Source organism: Orcinus orca, chromosome 15, assembly GCF_937001465.1.
Source record: "Orcinus orca chromosome 15, mOrcOrc1.1, whole genome shotgun sequence".
Lineage (NCBI taxonomy): Eukaryota > Metazoa > Chordata > Mammalia > Artiodactyla > Delphinidae > Orcinus > Orcinus orca.
The window spans coordinates 3,635,009-3,654,218 of record NC_064573.1 but is presented as its reverse complement, the minus strand read 5'-3'; the positions used below and the strand labels follow the sequence as shown (position 1 = coordinate 3,654,218).

Below are 19,210 nucleotides of genomic sequence, written 5' to 3'. Positions count from 1 at the left end.
GTGTGTGTATTTACATTGTAAACCACCGGGGCACACGTTGTTGGTGTCAGTTTCACCTCTAGCAGGGACCATATACTTTACCCTCTGGCCACGTGCATCAGAACGCACGGGATTTTATGTGACTCAGGATGACAGCACGTCTTTAGGGACACGTTGGCATCTAGAAGGCGCATTTTATGGCAAAACAATATTAACAAGATTTAATCTGTTTTAAAAAAGTGACGTCTAACTGTAAGATCCAGTTGTCTTGTTCTCATCTCGGGGCTGATGGGGTCTATGAGTTTTGTGGTTTTTATGTGCTCACACCTGCACACACTCACACACCCACACCCACGTGGAGGCTGGTGGCTTCTCGCCTGGCCTGTGCTCGTCCTGACGCCGAGGCCGGCACAGCTGCTCTGCGCGTTGTCCCGCTGACGGCAGGACACGCCGCGTGTGCTCACCGTGTCACGCTCCACGCCGCGTGCTTGGCTCAGGCGGGGCGGGGGGAGTGACGCCAAAGCTGTTTTGACACAAAAAGAAATCGCAGAAATGATGATTTGGAGTCTTTGTTTTATTTGATGGGGAGGAATGTCATTTCTTTCTGGAAGTAATTGTAAAAGGAGGATATCATACCGCAGTTACCATTTCCAGGCTTACTCATTCATCAGAGTTCCGCAGGGTGCGGGTAGGTGAGGGCAGAGGGGAGCTGAGGGTTTTAGCAGAGAAGATGCAACGACGTTGAGTTGCCTCTGTCTTCTGTGATTCAGTAGCTGCTCTCATCCAGATCTTTTAGGCTAAACAGTTGTATTCATTCACTTCGTGACGTATGTTGTTCTCAGTTTCATCACTAACAATAAAAATTTCTACAAATATTTTAATGTATGTTGGTATATTTGTACCCATGTGAATTTTTAGAACACTGTAGCTTGTATTGAAAACGAAAGATCGTGACAAGTAATCACTCTGTCCGAGCTTGGAAGTTTTGACTAGTCTCTCTGTCTCTCTAGCTCTCTGCCTCTGCCTCGGCAAAATTTCCAAAAAAGCGTCTAGGAGAGCAATTAGGAGAATTCACTGGTAATAGTAAGAATAAACCCAATTATCATGATAAGAGAACGATACTTTCTGATATGATAGTGTGGATGTAACTAATTCAGACGCCATTATTGTTATTAAGGGGATTTCAAGGAAGTCAGGTACGTGTGACCTTGTATTAAGCTTCCAGCCAAGTACAGCAGTAATTACGAAGGGGATGCTGGCTCTCGGTGGATCACATTGGTACATAATTTATGTAGACTGTAATATATTTAAAGACAAAAGTTCTCCTGACTTTGTGTTAATAGTTGCTGTGTTGTTGACAACTGCAGGGGTGTGCCCTGCCCTGTTCCCATCCACACCCCAGTCTCCAAAGACTTGATGTTTCCTCTCTTCTTTTACCCTGTAGTTTAAGAGAATGGGCTGCTGGATTTGAACTTGGAGACACGTGTCTGAGACGTAAGCCCTGCGTGGGGTTCGATGTGTGCTGAGTTACATTTCTTTATTCTTGTTTCAGCCATTTGAAGAGATATTTCAAGCCCAAATCTCCCCTCCAGATTTCTAAATGTCATCCGTCACTCTATCTGACAAAAGTCTTTTCTCGTTTCAGGTGGTAGAAAATACCAGGTCGGAACCTGGTTTGGGACCTAATTGGCTAATATTGGGTCTGTAGACCCAGACTCATCAGACTGTCCTAGCATGGTGTATATCCCTCCCCAAACCAAGAGGCAATAACCGAAAACATGGATTTCCCCATGCTTGGCATTGGCCATGCATGTCTTGGGGATGGCTGGCTTTTTAATTTGTGCATCGTATATTAACACGCAGTTCGTTGGTAGTGAAATAGCTGCGTGTTTTCTTAGGTTCATACAAGAGTTATTTAGCTTTTGCTCTTCATTTCATTTTAACTTCTCTTTTAATTTTTCAAGATTCTCATATATTTTCTCTCTCCTTTTTCCTCCTGACATTGCTGAAAATCACAGAAAGTTTTCAGTCTTTTTAATTGAGGTTTAAGCCCTTAATTTGTGCTTTCCCACTTAATGTTAAATTACATTGTTGTAACTGCAACAAACTACAGGCCTAAGATTAATACCTGAGGCGCTCACTGGGAGGAATGGGAGGGGACACCCCCCCCCATAACTTGAAATTGAATTCGGGGGCAGGGAGAAAGGGAAGACATTATATTTATTTTAAAGAAGTTACCTGTGAATTTCTAATGAAACTTAGAATTCGGTAAAAACCATAGGCCATTTTATTTACAGACTCTACAATTCTAAAAAATGGCCTCTGTTGGGTTTTAGGTAAAGAAATTATCGTTACCAATCAGATGGTTTAGCAAACTGGTACGTGAGCGACTGGTACCAGACAACTGAAATTTGCCAGAGGGATAGAAATATTTTTGCTCCTCCTACATCACAGCAGAAGGGGCCTTTCAGATTTGCGTGGCAGGTTGTCAACCTTTCTGCAAAAAATTTAGAACTTAGTTCCATAAATTAACGTACGTCCCACTTGTATGTTGCTGTCCTTTCAGAGTAGCGCGGAATGGGCTCTGACCTGGGTGCTTTCTCTGTATTTTTTATTTCCTAATATCCTCTTCCACCAAACCCACCTGCTCTCTTTGTAACAGAGGTGAAGTTACTTTACAAGTGATCGATGATAAATTTGGAAGAAAGTGTGTTTTGCAAGATTTTACGATGAATTGAAGCTGTTCATTTATCACCGAGGTGTGTGTAAGCCCCTTTTGTGAATTGTAGATATATTTTGATGTAATGGCCATCTGTTCGTGGGTATCACGTTTGCCAGTCGAAAACCTAGTTTGATATAGCTAAACATGTAATTTGGTATGATCGTATAGTTTCACCAGGTGGCAATACAATAGCCAAGTTTGGTATTTACTGTAAGCCAGTGCCCAAGCAGGGACCAAAGACCTGTGTTTTATAGTTGTCACTTTTGAATCTCCCTTTTCCTCATTCACAGCCAGCTCTCAATTGCGTGTGCTAATGAGGAAAAGAGAGCTTGGATAAACAAATTTCCCCAACCTGATTCTTGTCATTTATTTCCAGGGCCCGCCCCCTGGGGCCTGGGGAAGAGCCTAACCAGGAAGTGCTCTGTATGAGTTCCCACCTCCCACTCCTTCCTCTGTGTGGCTGTGATCAGGGAAACTGTAGGAAGGCGGAGGGGCCTGGGTGATGCAGAAGTTCAAGGGCTAACATCCCGAATAATCCATCGGCCCAAATCTCACGTCTGGTTGCTACACAGCGACAAGGGCCAGTGAGGGGACCACTTCCCCTGGGACGAGAGCTCATGGTTTTGTTCCTCTTGTCCCCATTTATGCGATGTGAGCAACAGTTTGTGAGGCCCGAGGCTGCGCGGGGCGCCAGCTGACAGCCGTGGGAGGACTGCCCATCGTGGACATTTCCGAGTTCATCTTGACGGTCTGTCTGCAGGGCGAGATGGGGAGGAGGGGCCAGCAAGCACAGAGGGGGCTTGGTAATGAGGATGGTGGTCTGCCATTTCCATGAATACTTCCTATAGCCCCACTGTTGGGGAAACTGAGGCCCGGAGGATGGGGTGAGTGAGTGTATGGGGGTCACCATGTCTTCATCGGTCTGTCCCTTCTGTAAGTCTGTCCTCACGTCCTGCTAACGATGGGGGTCTGTCCTTCAACAGGGAGCCACAGCAATGGCCCCATAGCGTGGACCCAACGGGGACGAGCCGGTGAACGCCATCCCTACCCCCTGCACGCCTGGGGTCGCTCCTGCACTCGCTGTGTGGGACAGATGTGGCTGAGGGGGGACGTGTCTCGGGTGTGTCCCCGCCTGGGGCTGAAGCCAGGCGTCCAGTGGTCTTGCTTCCAGGCACCGTGGGGTCCGGTCTGGGAATTTCCACCTGCACAGCCCTTGTCCGCCTGCCCCAGGCCCAGACTCTTAAAGTGAAACCCGGTAGATTCTGGATCCCTCTGAGGGCTCTGGTTCCAGGATGTGAGCCCAGTTTTGGAAGGTGGGAGAGGTTGGGGGGTAGGGAGAGGGGGCTCAGGCACGGCTGTAAAGGAATCCCTTGTACCCGTTAGCATCTGTTATCATCTGCGTCCTCACGTGGCCACGCACGCTGCCGAGTAGGGTGATATATGGACCAGCGCTGGGAAGGGTGGTGTGAGAAGCGGGAGGGAAGTGCTCGTGGGCAGGCTGCCTGGGGAGGCGGGGGCACTTCCTTCCAGCGCTGATTCTACCAGGCCCGGTGCCCCCGCGGTGGGGCAGGAAAACTACTCCGGGGTCAGATGGGTGTCCAGTGGTGGGGACACAAGACAGATGGCCCCCAGCTGCCCCCTAGGTCTGTGTTTCCTCGTGCCCCTTGTAAATTAGAATTGAAAAGTTCACTCATTAAAAAAATAGACACACTGAGCTAAAAGTACACGGTAGAATAGTAAAGCAGCCAAAGAACTTCAGCGCATCAGGATGAACAAAGTGGAGGAGGGTGTGGTGAAAGCAGGAATCCTGGGAGTCTAGAAACGGACAGCGACCGTGCTGGTGGAAGGCTAAAGGGATGCAGCACAGTGACCACTGAGCTGGTGGACTGTGGGTCTCAGGAGAGACCTCGCCTCCTGTCCATGGGACCTGGCACCCTCCTCCCTAGGGAAGGCTGAAGGAGGTGAGGATGCAGGAGCAGGGCTGGGAGGAAGACGGAGGCGGCCTTTGTGCGGGCAGACTCTCGGCGCCTCCGAAATTCTGCTACAGGAACCCTAATGCCATCTGCACCCCTTCATTGTTCTTCCCACCTCTTACTTTTTAACATTAAAAAATATAAAAGTAACAACGAACAAAGCCCTTCCCATGTTCCCTCCCCCAGGCTGGGCCCTGCCCTTCCAGGCTCCTTAATTCCCAGCGTCGTCGGGCTAGTGGCTGTTTCCAGCTATTTCATTCCAGAAATGGTGTGAAATGGCTAATCCGTGCTTGTTGAATTGAAAACACTGAAGAAGATTTTGAAAACAGAGATATTGATCAAGAGCCACTTCAGTCAACAAGCCCATATATTCATTATCTAGAAAAAAACCACTAGTAACATTTTCGAAAAGGATTTTTCCGTTGTATGTGAATAGGTTTGTCTTCTGCTTTTTCCATTGAATGCCTCTCCCCTTGTCATTAAAACATAGTTTTTTAAACGTTTGAATAATATTGCATCTTAGGAATAAACGATAAGTCACCTAACTACCAATTATTGTTGAAGATTCAGGTAGTGGTGAATTTGATATGGAATAATACCATAAAGGACATCTTTGTGCATGAAGCTTATTCTGTATTTCATGTCACCTTCTGAGGCTATCCTTCCAAAAGTAAAATTATTGGGCCAAAGGGTGTCAAAAAATTTCTCTCCTTTTACTCTTTTTTCATTGAGATTCTCTCAATTGTAACAGTATGATGGGCACATAAGAGGTGTCCTAAACACTGATACAGAATTACTTTGGGCCAGGGACTTCCCTGGTGGTCCAGTGGTTAAGACTCTGCACTTCCACTGCAGGGGATATGGGTTCAATCCCTGGTCAGGGAACTAAGATCCCTGCATGCTGTGCAGCACAGCCAAAAAAAAAAAAAAAAGGATTACCTTGGGGTCATTAATTCATTCACAAGCATTTACTCAAAGTGTTTGTTGGCATTGAGATGCTAATGAGACAAAGGAAAGTAACTCGGTCCTGATGCTGGCAGAGTGGCTTGACCTCGGCTGGGAGTCAGGTGACCCGCCTTTGAATCCTTGTTTGTCTCCTCTGGGACCTTGGGGAAGTCGGTCAACTTCTCCAAGACCAGTTTTCTCATCTTCAAAATGGGCATTTTCAGGGATGCTAACTTGAAGGGTTGTGAGGGTTAAAATAGGGTGAAGAAAGAAAATGCCCAGCTGGGGGAGGTAGGCAGGGGTGGCACTCAGCAATTTTAGTTGAATGAGCAAGTTCACGGTTTGATTATGAGGACAGACAGGTAGATATCTCTTAATGCTTCCGGGAATGAACTCTGGGAGGGGATTAAAAGGCATCATGAAGGAGATGACATCTGAGCCTCCCCTTGAGGACGAGCATCGTCACCAGGTGGAGATGTGGGTGGGGTGCCCCCTGGGACCAGGATGCGCGGGGACTGGACATGTGGCGGAGGGAGGGGTGCACGTGAGGATTTGCGCCCCCTGTGCAGCTCGTGGACTCTGACAGCGATTTTAGCTCAGGGGTTGTGGAGGAAGAAAGAGCGTGGCAGGACAGGAGGGCAAGAGGCCCAGCTGGGCGGCTGTTGCACATCTGATGAGAGCCTGGAGGGTCCCAATTAGGGCAGGGGCCCTGCTGGCTGTGGAGCTGGACCACGGGAGGCACTGAGGACAGCCGTCGCTCTTCTGGCGTGGACGCTTGTTCGGGGTGATTCAGTACAGCTGAGTCAGGAGACTCCCAGCTCAGGAGGGGGAAGTGGGCTGTCACTGGGGCGGGGGCTGGAGGGGGCAGGGGCAGTCGTGTGTCTGCACGAAGTTGACTGGGGGTGCCTGTGGAACGCCCACGTCGCGACGGACTCCGGTCACAGCAGCTGGGGCCCCTTCTATGTGCCAGCCGTGAGGCGGACTCAGACTACAGGCATCGCAAAGGCCAGCTTCCCCCGACGGGGCGGGAGAGCCGAGGGCCTGCACCCAGTGGCCTCGCAGGTGGACGTGGGTCCAGTGCTCGCGGGCGTGCCCTGGAGGAGTCACGGAAGAAGTCAAGGGTGGCTGGAAAGAGGCTGCGGAGGGACCGGCCAAGAGTGACAGGCAGGGCGGGTGGAGGAAGCCGGCGGCACCCTGGCCCCGGAGAGCACGGTGTCACACCCGGAGTGCTCTGGGCAGGGGGGCTGGGGGCCGCGTCCCCGCGGGGATGCTCGGCCCGGGGCAGGGGATGCCGGCGGGTCCCAGGATGCCCCCGGGTCCGCCCTGGGGCTCCCCTGGCTGCCTGCTCACCCAGCTTCATGTCTCTCCTGGGAGACGAGCTCCAGGAAGGCAGGCACGTTAGGGGTCCCCCTCCACCTCCTGGATAACGGGGGACAGGTGTCCAAGGGAGGGAACGGCAGAAACCAGTGACCCTTAGGAGGCCGGGGTTTGCTCTGTGTGGTTCCAGGAGTAACTGTCGCTCTGGGGCTGGGGGTGGCCTACAGGAGGCATTTGAGCTCAGCCTGGGGGCCCCCAGGTGCAGGCTGCTCTGTTGGGAGCAGGGCAGGCCCGGGATACAGCAGGGCCTGATGACATTCCACTCTGCTGGGACATGGACATGCAGGTGGGCAGATGCCAAGCAAGTCATGTGCGTGCGGTTCCAGGCCCTGAGATGCCACCCGCAGAGTGAGGACCGGTGGGTGACAAACACACCCCGGAGGTATGGCAGCGAGTCCCCCGCGACGGCGCGGGACTCACGGGCTGTAATTCCCTGACGCGTTAGTGGACTCTGATGCAGTTCTGCCTTCCGCTGGGAAACACCGTGGACATGCGTGCCTGGGTCGCTCAGTGCTGCCACCCAGGCGTGGGGACGGCCGCGAGGGGAAGCGGGGGTGGGCAGGGATGCTGAAGGGCCCCGTGGAGCGGCTGTCACTCGCCACGTGTTCACTTGTGCTCACGAGCGATCGTGCCTGGAGCTCTCGGCGTGTGGGCGCAGACCCTCCCGTGTGTCTCCCTCCTGCCCGCGTCCGCCCTCTGGGCAGCCACCTCCTTCTCTGTCTCTCCATCACTGTCCCTGAAAACGCGGTGCTCTCTGCCACGTTCCCTTGGGGTCTGGTGCTGATAACGTGATAATGAGTGATTCTACTTAATGAGACACCCTCTCAGGTCGTATCAGTGCATTTTAATGGGGCCTTTCTGGAAATACCTTAACCCCAAATTTCCCAGGTAGTTGACGGAACACTAATTGTTCCCTCAAAAAAAAAAGGAAAAAGAAGGAAAAGTGTGCTTTGGTCAAATCAGTTAAGAGGTGCAGGCAATGATGTCCCCTTGGGGATTGACAACATCTGTCACATAGTAAAGGATCTAAAATGTGTTGCAGTAGAAGGTCAGATTCCATCTAGCGATTTATATGCCGTCCATCCCTCCCCTTCTTGGGACAGCTGTCCGTATCCTGAGTTTTTCTGGGAGATGCCGCCTTCACCCTGAGAAGTCACCCTCTGTGCAGCTGTGGCCTGTAGCGGGCCACTGTAGCGTATACTATAGGCCTTGTTGAGAATAAAATTTGCTTTATTGTGCCAAAATATTCGTAACACAAAAGTTACCATTTTAATCATTTTTAAGTGCACGGTTCAGTGGTATTAAGTACATTCACCCTGTTATGCAACAATACCCACCATACACCTCCAGAACTTTGCGTCTTCCCAGATTGAAACTCTGAAGCCATTAAACACCAACTTTCCATTCCTCCTTCTCCCCCAGGCCCTGGAAACCACGGTTCCACTTCCTGTCTCTGTAAGCCTCACTGCTCTAGGTGTCTCATCTAAGGGGACTCCTACAGTATTTGTCTTTTTGCGTCTGGCTTACTTCACTGAGCGTAGCGTCCTCAGGGTTCATCCATGCCATAGCATATGTCAGAATCTCCTTCCTTTTAGAGGCTGAATAATATTCCATGGTCTGTATAAAGCACATTTTGTTCACCCATCCATCCGTCAACAGACATTTAGGTTGTTTCCACCTTCTGGCTCTTGTGAATAATGCCGCTTTGTACAGACGTGGCTCTTTGACCCCTGTCGGGTGTCACCTGTGGGAGACTTCTGCTCCATCCAGGCAGGGGGGCGCTGGTGGGGCTACGTCGCTTTCTCCTTTTTAGTGGAGACCAGAGTATTTTTATCGCTTGCCATTGAGGAACGTTTTTATTTATGGAAGCCATAGAATACTGTCTGTATTATCTTGCCCTAGAAGTTGACAACCAGGTCCCCCTGCCCCCTGCCACGGGGAGGCACAAGGGACCCCCGCTGCTTACAAAAAGAGGAGCCTGCATGAGGAGGGGCAGGGGTCCCTTTCCTTCCCACCCAGCTGTGACGGCCACACTGACATCTTTAAGAAGAGCACAGACGCCGCCCTTCCGTGGAAATGTATTCATGTAGGAGGGGGGATTCTCTTGGTGGAAACCTGTTTCCTGCCGTCGAGCTGCAGAAGGGGTAGATATATAAAGTGGAGGTAGCCTTGTAGCCTGGGAGCTCGGCTGAGAAACATCTTTTTAAAGATCATCTAACTGCTGGGGAGGCCGCGTCCTTGGAGATGATTTACGTCTCCTCACGGTGTTCCATTTTTCTCTCCTAGCTTACGTTCCTGAGGAAGAACTGAAGGCAGCAGAAATAGATGAAGAAAACGTGGAGGAGGATGGGCTGCCTTTGGACGTTCAGGAAAGCGACTTCGTGTGCAATGAGGAGGCGGAGCTCAAGGAGGCCCCGAGCTACCAGAACTCCCCCATCAGCACCGCGACTAATCAGGACGCCGGCTACGGGTCGCCGTTCAGCGAAAGCAGCGACCAGCCAGCCCCTTTCAAGAGCTCTTCCTGCAAGGAAGAGAAAGAGGAGGCCCAGGGCCGGGAGGGCGTCTCCTACCCCCAGGACAGCTTGGCCCAGATCAAGGCCGTGTATGCAAACCTCTTCTCGGGGTCCTGCTGGTCCAGCTTGGCTCTGGATTTGAAGAAGTCCGGCTCGACCACCGGCAACAGCGATGCCGGCCAGAAGGAGGGCTCCACCCCCGCCGCCACGCCCCCCACCAGTACCGCGGGGGCCACCGGGACCACGGCGAGCACCCCCAGCTCGGGCTCCGGCTCCGGCACCGGCACCAGCGCCAGCGGCGGCTCCGGGTACGACTGGCACCAGGCCGCCCTGGCCAAGACGCTGCAGCAGACGTCCTCGTACGGGCTGCTGCCCGAGCCCAGCCTCTTCAGCACCGTGCAGCTCTACCGGCAGAACAACAAGCTGTACGGCTCGGTGTTCACGGGCGCCAGCAAGTTCCGCTGCAAAGACTGCAGCGCCGCGTACGACACGCTGGTGGAGCTGACGGTGCACATGAACGAGACGGGTCACTACCGCGACAACAACAGGGACAAGGACTCCGAGAAGACCAAGCGGTGGTCCAAGCCCAGGAAGCGCTCCCTGATGGAGATGGAGGGCAAGGAGGACGCGCAGAAGGTACTCAAGTGCATGTACTGCGGCCACTCCTTCGAGTCCCTGCAGGACCTGAGCGTGCACATGATCAAGACGAAGCATTACCAGAAAGTGCCTCTCAAGGAGCCGGTGCCGGCCATCACCAAGCTGGTCCCTTCCACCAAAAAGCGGGCGCTGCAGGACTTGGCGGCCCCCTGCTCCCCCGAGCCGGCGGGCGTCACGGCCGAAGTGGCGCCGAGCGAGTCAGCCAAGGACCAGAAGTCGGCCAACCCGTACGTGACGCCCAACAACCGCTACGGCTACCAGAACGGGGCCAGCTACACCTGGCAGTTCGAGGCCCGCAAGGCCCAGATCCTCAAGTGCATGGAGTGCGGCAGCTCCCACGACACCCTGCAGCAGCTCACCGCCCACATGATGGTCACCGGCCACTTCCTGAAAGTGACCACCTCCGCCTCCAAGAAAGGGAAGCAGCTGGTGCTGGACCCCATGGTGGAGGAGAAGATCCAGTCCATTCCCCTGCCCCCCACCACGCACACGCGGCTGCCCGCCGCCCACGTCAAAAAGCAGCCCGACTCTCCCTCGGGGTCCGCCACCTCGGAGGAGAAGAAGGAGCCCGAGAAGGAGAAGGCGCTGCCGGCGGTGTCCGGGGACGCGGACAAGCAGATCAAGGAGGAGGGTGAGGACGCCGCCGACAAGTTCGAGCCCACCACCCTCTACCAGTACCTCCGCGAGGAGGACCTGGACGACAGCCCCAGGGGCGGGGTGGACATCCTGAAGTCCCTGGAGAACACGGTCTCCACGGCCATCAGCAAAGCCCAGAACGGCGCCCCCTCGTGGGGCGGCTACCCCAGCATCCACGCCGCCTACCAGCTGCCGGGCACCGTGAAGCCGCTGCCGACCGTGCAGAGCGTGCAGATGCAAGCGTCCTACGCCAGCAGCGTGAAGCCTCTGTCCTCGGAGCACGGCGCGCTCCTGCACTCCCCGGGGAGCCTCACGCCGCCACCCCACAAGAGCAACGTGTCGGCCATGGAGGAGCTGGTGGAGAAGGTCACGGGCAAGGTCAGCGTGAAGAAGGAGGAGAGGCCGGCGGAGAAGGAGAAGGGGTCGCCGGCCAAGGCCGCGTCCCCCGCGGCCAAGGAGAATAAAGACTTCTCCAGGGCCGAGGACCTGGGCGGCGGCGGCAGGCCCCAGCAGAAGAAGGGCCCCGAAGCCGATGCGGGGAAGACCAAGAAGGAGGGTGCGGTGGACGCCCACACCCCGAACGGCACGGAGCCCCTCAAGGCCAAAGTCACCAACGGCTGTAACAACCTGGGCATCATCACGGACCACTCACCCGAGCCCTCCTTCATCAACCCGCTGAGCGCCCTGCAGTCCATCATGAACACCCACCTGGGCAAAGTGTCCAGGCCCGTGAGCCCCTCGCTGGACCCGCTGGCCATGCTCTACAAGATCAGCACCAGCATGCTGGACAAGCCGGCCTTCCCCGCCCCGCCCGCCAAGCCGCCCGGCACCCTGGACCGCTACTGCTACGAGAACAGCGACCAGCCCATCGACCTGACCAAGTCCAAGAGCAAGGCCCTGGCCCCGGCCGCTGCCGACGGCGTGTCCTCGCCTCTCCGGGAGAGCGCGCTCATGGACATCTCGGACATGGTGAAGAACCTCACGGGCCGGCTGACCCCCAAGTCCTCCACGCCTTCCACCGTGTCGGAGAAGTCAGACGCCGACGGCAGCAGCTTCGAGGAGGCAGTGGACGAGCTGTCGCCCGTGCACAAGAGGAAGGGGCGGCAGTCCAACTGGAATCCGCAGCACCTGCTCATCCTGCAGGCCCAGTTCGCCTCGAGCCTGCGGGAGACCCCGGAGGGTAAGTACATCATGTCGGACCTGGGCCCTCAGGAGCGGGTGCACATCTCCAAGTTCACCGGGCTCTCCATGACCACCATCAGCCACTGGCTGGCCAACGTCAAGTACCAGTTGCGGAGGACAGGGGGGACCAAGTTCCTGAAGAACCTGGACACAGGGCATCCTGTTTTCTTTTGCAACGATTGTGCCTCTCAGTTCAGAACTGCTTCCACGTACATCAGTCATCTAGAGACACACTTAGGCTTCAGCTTGAAGGATCTCTCCAAGCTGCCACTGAATCAGATTCAAGAACAGCAGAATGTTTCCAAAGTCCTGGCGAACAAAGCATTGGGCCCGGTGGGAGCCGCCGAGGACGATCTGGGCTCCACATTCCAGTGCAAGCTCTGCAACCGGACTTTCGCGAGCAAGCACGCAGTCAAACTGCACCTTAGTAAGACCCACGGCAAGTCCCCCGAGGACCACCTGATCTACGTGACGGAGCTGGAGAAACAGTAGCCCCGGGTCCGCGCGCGGGCCCGTGGCACATTGCACTAAACGTCGTCATACTGCACTAGGCCTGGCCTGAGCCTCCGAAATCAGCCTGCCCTTTGTTGCTGACTGCCTGTCTGGACCTTGGTTTTTCTTACACATATTTTGTAGTTATATTTATATGCTCTTCGTCCGATTGTGCATGTTCCGTTTCTTTTTCCGTGAGTCAAAGTCTGACCTTTATTTTCAACATCTGTTCTCGATGTTCAGCTCTCTTTTGTAGGAAATAGTGGGGCACACTCCTCAGAGACATTTACTTAGCAGGAAAGAAAGACACAAATAACAATGAGAAAAGACGTCCTAAAATTACAAAGTTGCCATGACAATAAAGGTCATAGAACCTCCTAGTGTCAAATTTAACCCTTTGAGGACTGTAATCGCATTTCTGTGCCTTTCACTCAAAAAAAAAAAAAAAAAAGGAAAAAAAAAAGGCTTAAAGGCATTTCATTCAGATCAAAAGCTGTGTCAGACACAAAACTTATTTAATAATTAAAAAACGAGCTTTTATATGCAGAACTGGTTTGTGAAGGAAGCATGCATGCAGCTGTTGGAAAATAGAAAGTTGTCTAGGACTCGGGGTTAGGAAGCCACAACTTCACATGTTTAAAACAAACAAAACAAAACAAAAACTAACAGCAGCGACAACAAACACCCCAGTTGCCACTATGCCCAAACCCTCTGGATGCTGAAAAAATGCCACTTTCGGCAAAAAAAAAAAAAAAAAAAAAAGTATGCAAGCTATTATTTAAAAATGTGTAAAAATGCTATTTCTTTTTTCTGTAAAATACTGCAGTTTATAGTTATTTACAGATGTAAGCTTTGGTACAAGCTGACCTTTCTATAAGCGTGCTGCATTGGTAAATGAAAAAAAAAATGGGGCAAATGTTGGAGTCCTTTCCTTGTAAATTGCCGGCATCAGCTTAAAAACTCCTGTATGTTACATATCGTCCCATTTTAATCTATTCAACTTTCTTTGTACCTTCTGGCTGTATGCTTTCTCTTTTAACTTTTTATATTGTCATTTTATATTAAATTTCTGTGTATATAGTGTACAACCACAATTTTTGAATAAAATTTAGTTCCTGCAGCTTGATTTAAATAGAGAAATTTTACTGCAACCTGCATCTTTCCAGATGCATGTATATCAGACAAAAATAAATAAATGAAAACAGAGCGAGCGATGCACTATTAATTATACATTTTGATGTTCTATCATTAATATTGTACAGTACATTTCGGTTCACACAATTAAATCCACTGTTTTCTCAAATGTAAAATAAACCCACATGCAGTTCTTGATTTACATAGATTGTCATGTCGTCATTGTTTTGCCTTTGAGATGTTATTTCAGCAACGAGAGGTATGGCTTATGCAATCAACCAACAGAAATCCTGGTCGGAATCATCATTTCATGATTTGTGGGCTGACACGCTTCATTCAAATGAGCAGTGTTGCATTTCTTAAAATGATAATTAGAAAGTTTAACCCCGCTGGGTGCCACCGGATTCCTGAGGATAGCCGTTGAGCGATGGCTGGCTTGTACATGGGACTGAGGTGCTTCCTTCGGAGAACGCTCCCGCACTATTTGGAAATGTTTACAGTTATCCTCTGTGTGCGTCCGGAGCCTTAACAGTGGGGGGCGGTCGAAGGGCAGGTCTTGCTCTATAGCAGCAGACCCTGGGGGGCTTGGAATTGGTTCTGCGTTGCTCCAAAGAGGAAAGCCTGATCTCTGCACTTTTAAAAATGTACAGTTTTTATAAAATGAGCTGCCCTGGAGCACGGCGGAGGGGTGTTGCTCTGCGTGGAAGACCACCGGCACTCCAGGCCTGTAAGCGCTGTGACCCCGGCCCTGAAGTCCGGGTCTTCCTGCTGAGTCTGGCCTCTTTGTCACGGAAGTACATAACGACATGAGCAGGACAATTTCTTTTTCCACCTTTTGCTTAAGTTTTCATAAAATAGTATCCTGAGAAAGCTTAGAACGTACAGCGCTCAGCTGTGCCGTTTCCATGATTCCCCTCCATGCCAAGCCCTTGACCCCTGTGGGAGGAGAATCAGGGCGGCCACCTCTGCACCATCTGTGCTGAGGCCGCAGAGTGCCAGGGAGGTTTGCTGCCTTCTCCTGACCTTCATGGGTAAATAGCTCTGTCCTTTAGGAGCTAAAGCCATTTAGACATTTTGGTTCAGTTTCTGGGGGATTACGTACTTTGGGCTGAAGGGGTGACGGGGAGGAGTGACAGGCCTGTGGTGGAGTGTAGTGGGGTCTTTGCACGATGATCCTTCGAAGTTCTGTTGATTTTATCACAGGTCTGCAGATGTATGTTCTGTGATTCTGAGCGGATGCAGCGGGTAAGGTGGTGTGACTGGCGTGAGAGGCCGGGACGGGGTGGGTTCGGTCCCCACGTGGAGCCGCTGGGCCGTTTGAAAGCTTGCAGCTGAGTGTTGACCACTGGGGTGAGGACATGGGACTCGATGGGGGGGGGTCCCTTCCTTCATTTTTCCTTTTTCTAATTCATCAGCCACCTTGTTATCTTGTCATCCTTCTGAGTTCCCCAGCCGATGGCCAGAAGTCTTGCTCATCTTGCTACCGATGAGACGGTGATCCAAGTTACTGTCTGACGAGGGTCCTACTTATCCTAACAGTAACACTGTTCTGAGTGTTTCACACGGAGTAACTCCCTCAGGGCCCCGGGGGGTCTGTTACTTCCACCTCCTCTGCAGGTGGGGAGCCCCTGCTGGGCTCAGTGGACGCTTGCCCAAGCTCACAAGGCGCATGATTGACAGAACTTGGGCCTGAGCCCACGAGGCTTTGCCCCGGGGTGCGTGCCCTGTGATCTGCCCTCAGGTGTGACCGGCCCCAGGGGAGGGTCTGTGGTTTCTACGCGGCCACCCCGGAGCAGATAAGCATTCTTCCAATCACCTCCCGCGGCGGCTCCCATCGGCCGCAGAACAGGCCAGCTCTATCTTCTGTTCAATCTGAACAATACGTTGAAATGATGTTAGTTACGAGTTTGTGGTATCCTCGACTGAATACAGGTCTACCTAGTAATACAGAAACTCGGTTTGTATAAATACAGATGGAAACATCCAGGGGACAAATTGGCTGCCTCTAATTTGAGGATTTACTTACACAAGTTTCTGCTTCCTTCATCAGTATTTGAAGAAACGCATCCCTCCTTTATCTGGTCTTGTGTGTCCCCCAGTGGACTCCACAGGTGGCATTGTGTGCTCTCCAGTTTCTCAGGGGAGCCCTCCCTCCCTTCCCCCAGGGGAATAGCCTGCATCTTCTGGACCCTGAGGGCAAATGGCCCTGAGGGTCTGCCGCCACCCCCCCACCCCCCGCACCTGCGCCTGGTAGGAGGCTGGAGGGCCTAGCGAGCAGGCATCCTCGTAACCTTGTGTACACGCAGACATCACCCCATTTTGCATTTGTATTTGCTGCTTGAATATTGGGTTTAATAACTAAATATTTTTTCCTTTCAATGTGGATTTTTAAAAGGTTTGGGATATTCCTCTGAATGTGGGTTGGGTTTGGAGGTTCATTGTTATTTAGTTGAGGCTTAAAAGATATAAAGCCTATTAAATAATCATAGACTCTAGTTGATATAAGAGAAACAAACTGAGGCATTGTATGCAAAAAGAAGAGATTAAAACCTTTTCAGATTTATGTTCCTACATTTCTATATTTGATAATCTTTGAAAAGCTTTGAAACATTAGTTGAAAGCATGTCTAAACTGCTTCCGAATTTTCAGAAACCTGTACCTACAAATAAAGGTTTCTGCTTTTTTCCAAGGTAAAATTTCTTGTTACTTACTTCATTGTTTTTCTGAAGATGGTGGAGACAGTTAAAAGCCAATTATCAAATTATAAAGTGAAAAGATACCAAAGAGTAAGATTTGGAGAGCGCTTGTAATTTTCCCATACCGTTTATAATAAAAGTAATACATAGTCACTGCAGAAAACTTGTAACACACACACACACACACACAGAAATAAATAAATAAAGGAGGAAATAATTGTTTTCATCTAGCGAAAAATCACTTAATATGTTAGTGCTAGCATCTTTTTTTTCCATGTTTCTACAAAATAGATGCTCAACATACTTTTGTACTTGCTTTTTTTACTTGTTAGTAGATAATGTGTATTTTCCCATTTCATTAAATATCGAACATTTCTAATCTTATTGAGATGTACTATAACATTAATTAATTCTGTATTAGAATTTGGAAAAGCAATATTTAGATTCTTTTCAAGTTTTCAGTGTTACAGATGAGTACCCAAGAATATTCCACTCAATATTTCCATGAATATCTTTGGTTATTTCCTTAGAATAAATACCCAGAATTAAAATTTCTGCCTCACAGTGTGATTTGATGCCTGTGCCCCAATCACCCACGAGAGAGCTGGTACCAGCTTCCTCACCCTTCGCGGGAGAACGACCATTTCTGTCCACCTTTGCTTTGTGAACACAAGGATTTTTTTTTTTTTTTTTTAATTTCTGGCTATTTTCACTAATTGGCCAGTGTAATATTGACGTTTTAATAATATTTTTAATGCTTATAGCCCATTGATACTATTTAAAGAAGAGATGGCTTAAGAACCTGGATGATTTTTTTGAGGACTTTCATGTGAATTATGAGTTCATTTAAATTTGGTGGCCAATCTACATATTTTACAGAAAACACACAACAGAGAAAGAAGTTGACAAAGGTCTGCAGCTCCCCTGCGGCTCCAGCACGAGAACATGACAGCGTGTCTTCCTGTCCTGTTCTCCCAGGGCAGATGGCTCATGAAAACGTGCCCAAAGACGTCAAGTATATTATATACCAGCACTGTCTTTAAATTGCCTAACTTGGAATAGGGAGAAAAATTCCATATTCTGGGATTTCTATGACTAATTTACAATTAGTATTTCTTAGGCAAACAAAGATAACCTCAGAATAAAGTGGACTGTCCTAGGCAGATGCGATTTGGTCACCTAGAGGGAATAGAAGGGAGGAGAGAAGGACAAATTCAAACGTCTAGCACAGGGAACGATACTCAGTATTTTGTAATAACCTATAAGGGAAAAGAATATGAAAAAGAATATATATAACTGAATTACTGTGCTGCACACCTGAAGCTAACCCAACATTGTATTGTAAATCAACTGTACTTCAATTAAAAAAAAAAAAAAAGACAATGTCGGAAGTATCTTCCACAGGGTAGTTTCTTCCAGAGCTCAAGTTCAAAGCCATTGCTAACTGAGAACCGATGTCTCTGACCCAGGTTTCTGATAGGAATATGAAGGGGCTTATGCCATAGTTGTAAAGATTAGGAGGAAGGCATGTCACCTTCAGACCAGTTAGGATCAGGAGGTCCTGAAGGGTACATAGAGCAATAAGGGCTTTCACCAACTACTATTGAGAAGTTGACCCATAACTAGTTAGCCATTTTTTTTCTTCAATCACACAAAAATATTTGCAACTTGATCTGACTGGTATAAAGATTGGTGATGTGTTCCAGGGTGATTGACGTCTACCAGTTGAACAGATAGTAGAAGCTATGGGCTCACATAGGTCATCACATTTTGTTAAGATATTTGAGATATGGTACAAAGCATACGTTTAATTGAGATATAATTGACATATAACATCATATTAGTTTCAGTTATACAGCATAATGATTTGATATGTGTATATGTTATTAAATTAATATGTTATTAAATGATCACCACCATAAGTCTAGTTAACATCCATCACCACACAGAGTTACTGAACTTGTTTTTCCTGTGATGAGAATTTTTAAGATCTACTCTTCTAGCAAGTTTCAAATATACAATACAGTATTATTAACTATAGTCACCAGGCCGTACATTACATCTCTGGTATACGTATAAAGTATACTCACATATTTTATAACTGGAAGTGTGTACCTTTTGACTCCCTCCACCCATCTTGCTACATAATAATAAAACTAAGAAAGGTGAGAATTTTTTAATCCTTTATGACCTGTGTAATTTAAATATTGAATCATATTTCTAAGCCATAACTTTCTGATACATAGCTCATGCCATTATGCCCAGTTTATACTGAGGAATGATTGACCAATTAATCATTTTTCTTACCAGTTTCAACCTTTAAAGTCATTACAGTTATGGAAGGCAAATATTTAGTTATGTTTTGATTTGTTAACTTTAAGAGACAGTATTGCCCAAGATACCTTCCTTTTGTTTGTAATACATTGATTTACAAATTAGTAAAATGTAATGTCCACTTTGAAAGCTATTTGTTCTCCTTTTGGAGATTCCTGTCCTCACTCAGTTTTTGAGTCATGAATAACTTGGATATGCAGAGTTCTAGCATGGTGAGCTCAGATATCGGTATGTGGAATGACATGACAATGACTGTCTCTCGAGACTGGACTCTGAACATTGATTGGGACACCTTCTGTTTCCATCATTCCTACCAACAGTTAGTAGAAACCAAGGGCATTAAAATCTGAAATGATCTGCAAACACAAATCTGATGGAAAGGACTCTGTTCAAACTTCAGATTACTATGAAAAGTATATTTCAAATAGGGGGTCATTTAAAGTGTCAGCCCTTTTCACAGTGATAGTTATCTTAAATATAATGTGAGTATTCATCTCTAAGTTCTGATCAGATAGTTGGAAACTTACAGTGACAATGTGTAACATCTTGTTTGTTGTCATGGAAGCCCTG

General features: G+C 49.4%; 1 protein-coding gene across 1 annotated transcript in view; it reads left to right on the top strand.

The window, feature by feature from the left end:
* The window catches only part of TSHZ1 (teashirt zinc finger homeobox 1), a 76,375-nt gene extending 62,563 nt beyond the window's left edge, over positions 1 to 13,812 (top strand). The window contains exon 2 of the mRNA XM_049697664.1: positions 9,283 to 13,812. Coding sequence (XP_049553621.1) covers positions 9,283 to 12,476 — 3,194 coding nt within the window. The 3' untranslated portion in view covers positions 12,477 to 13,812. The remainder of the gene's footprint in view (positions 1 to 9,282) is intronic.
* Positions 13,813 to 19,210: the final 5,398 nt, after the last annotated feature.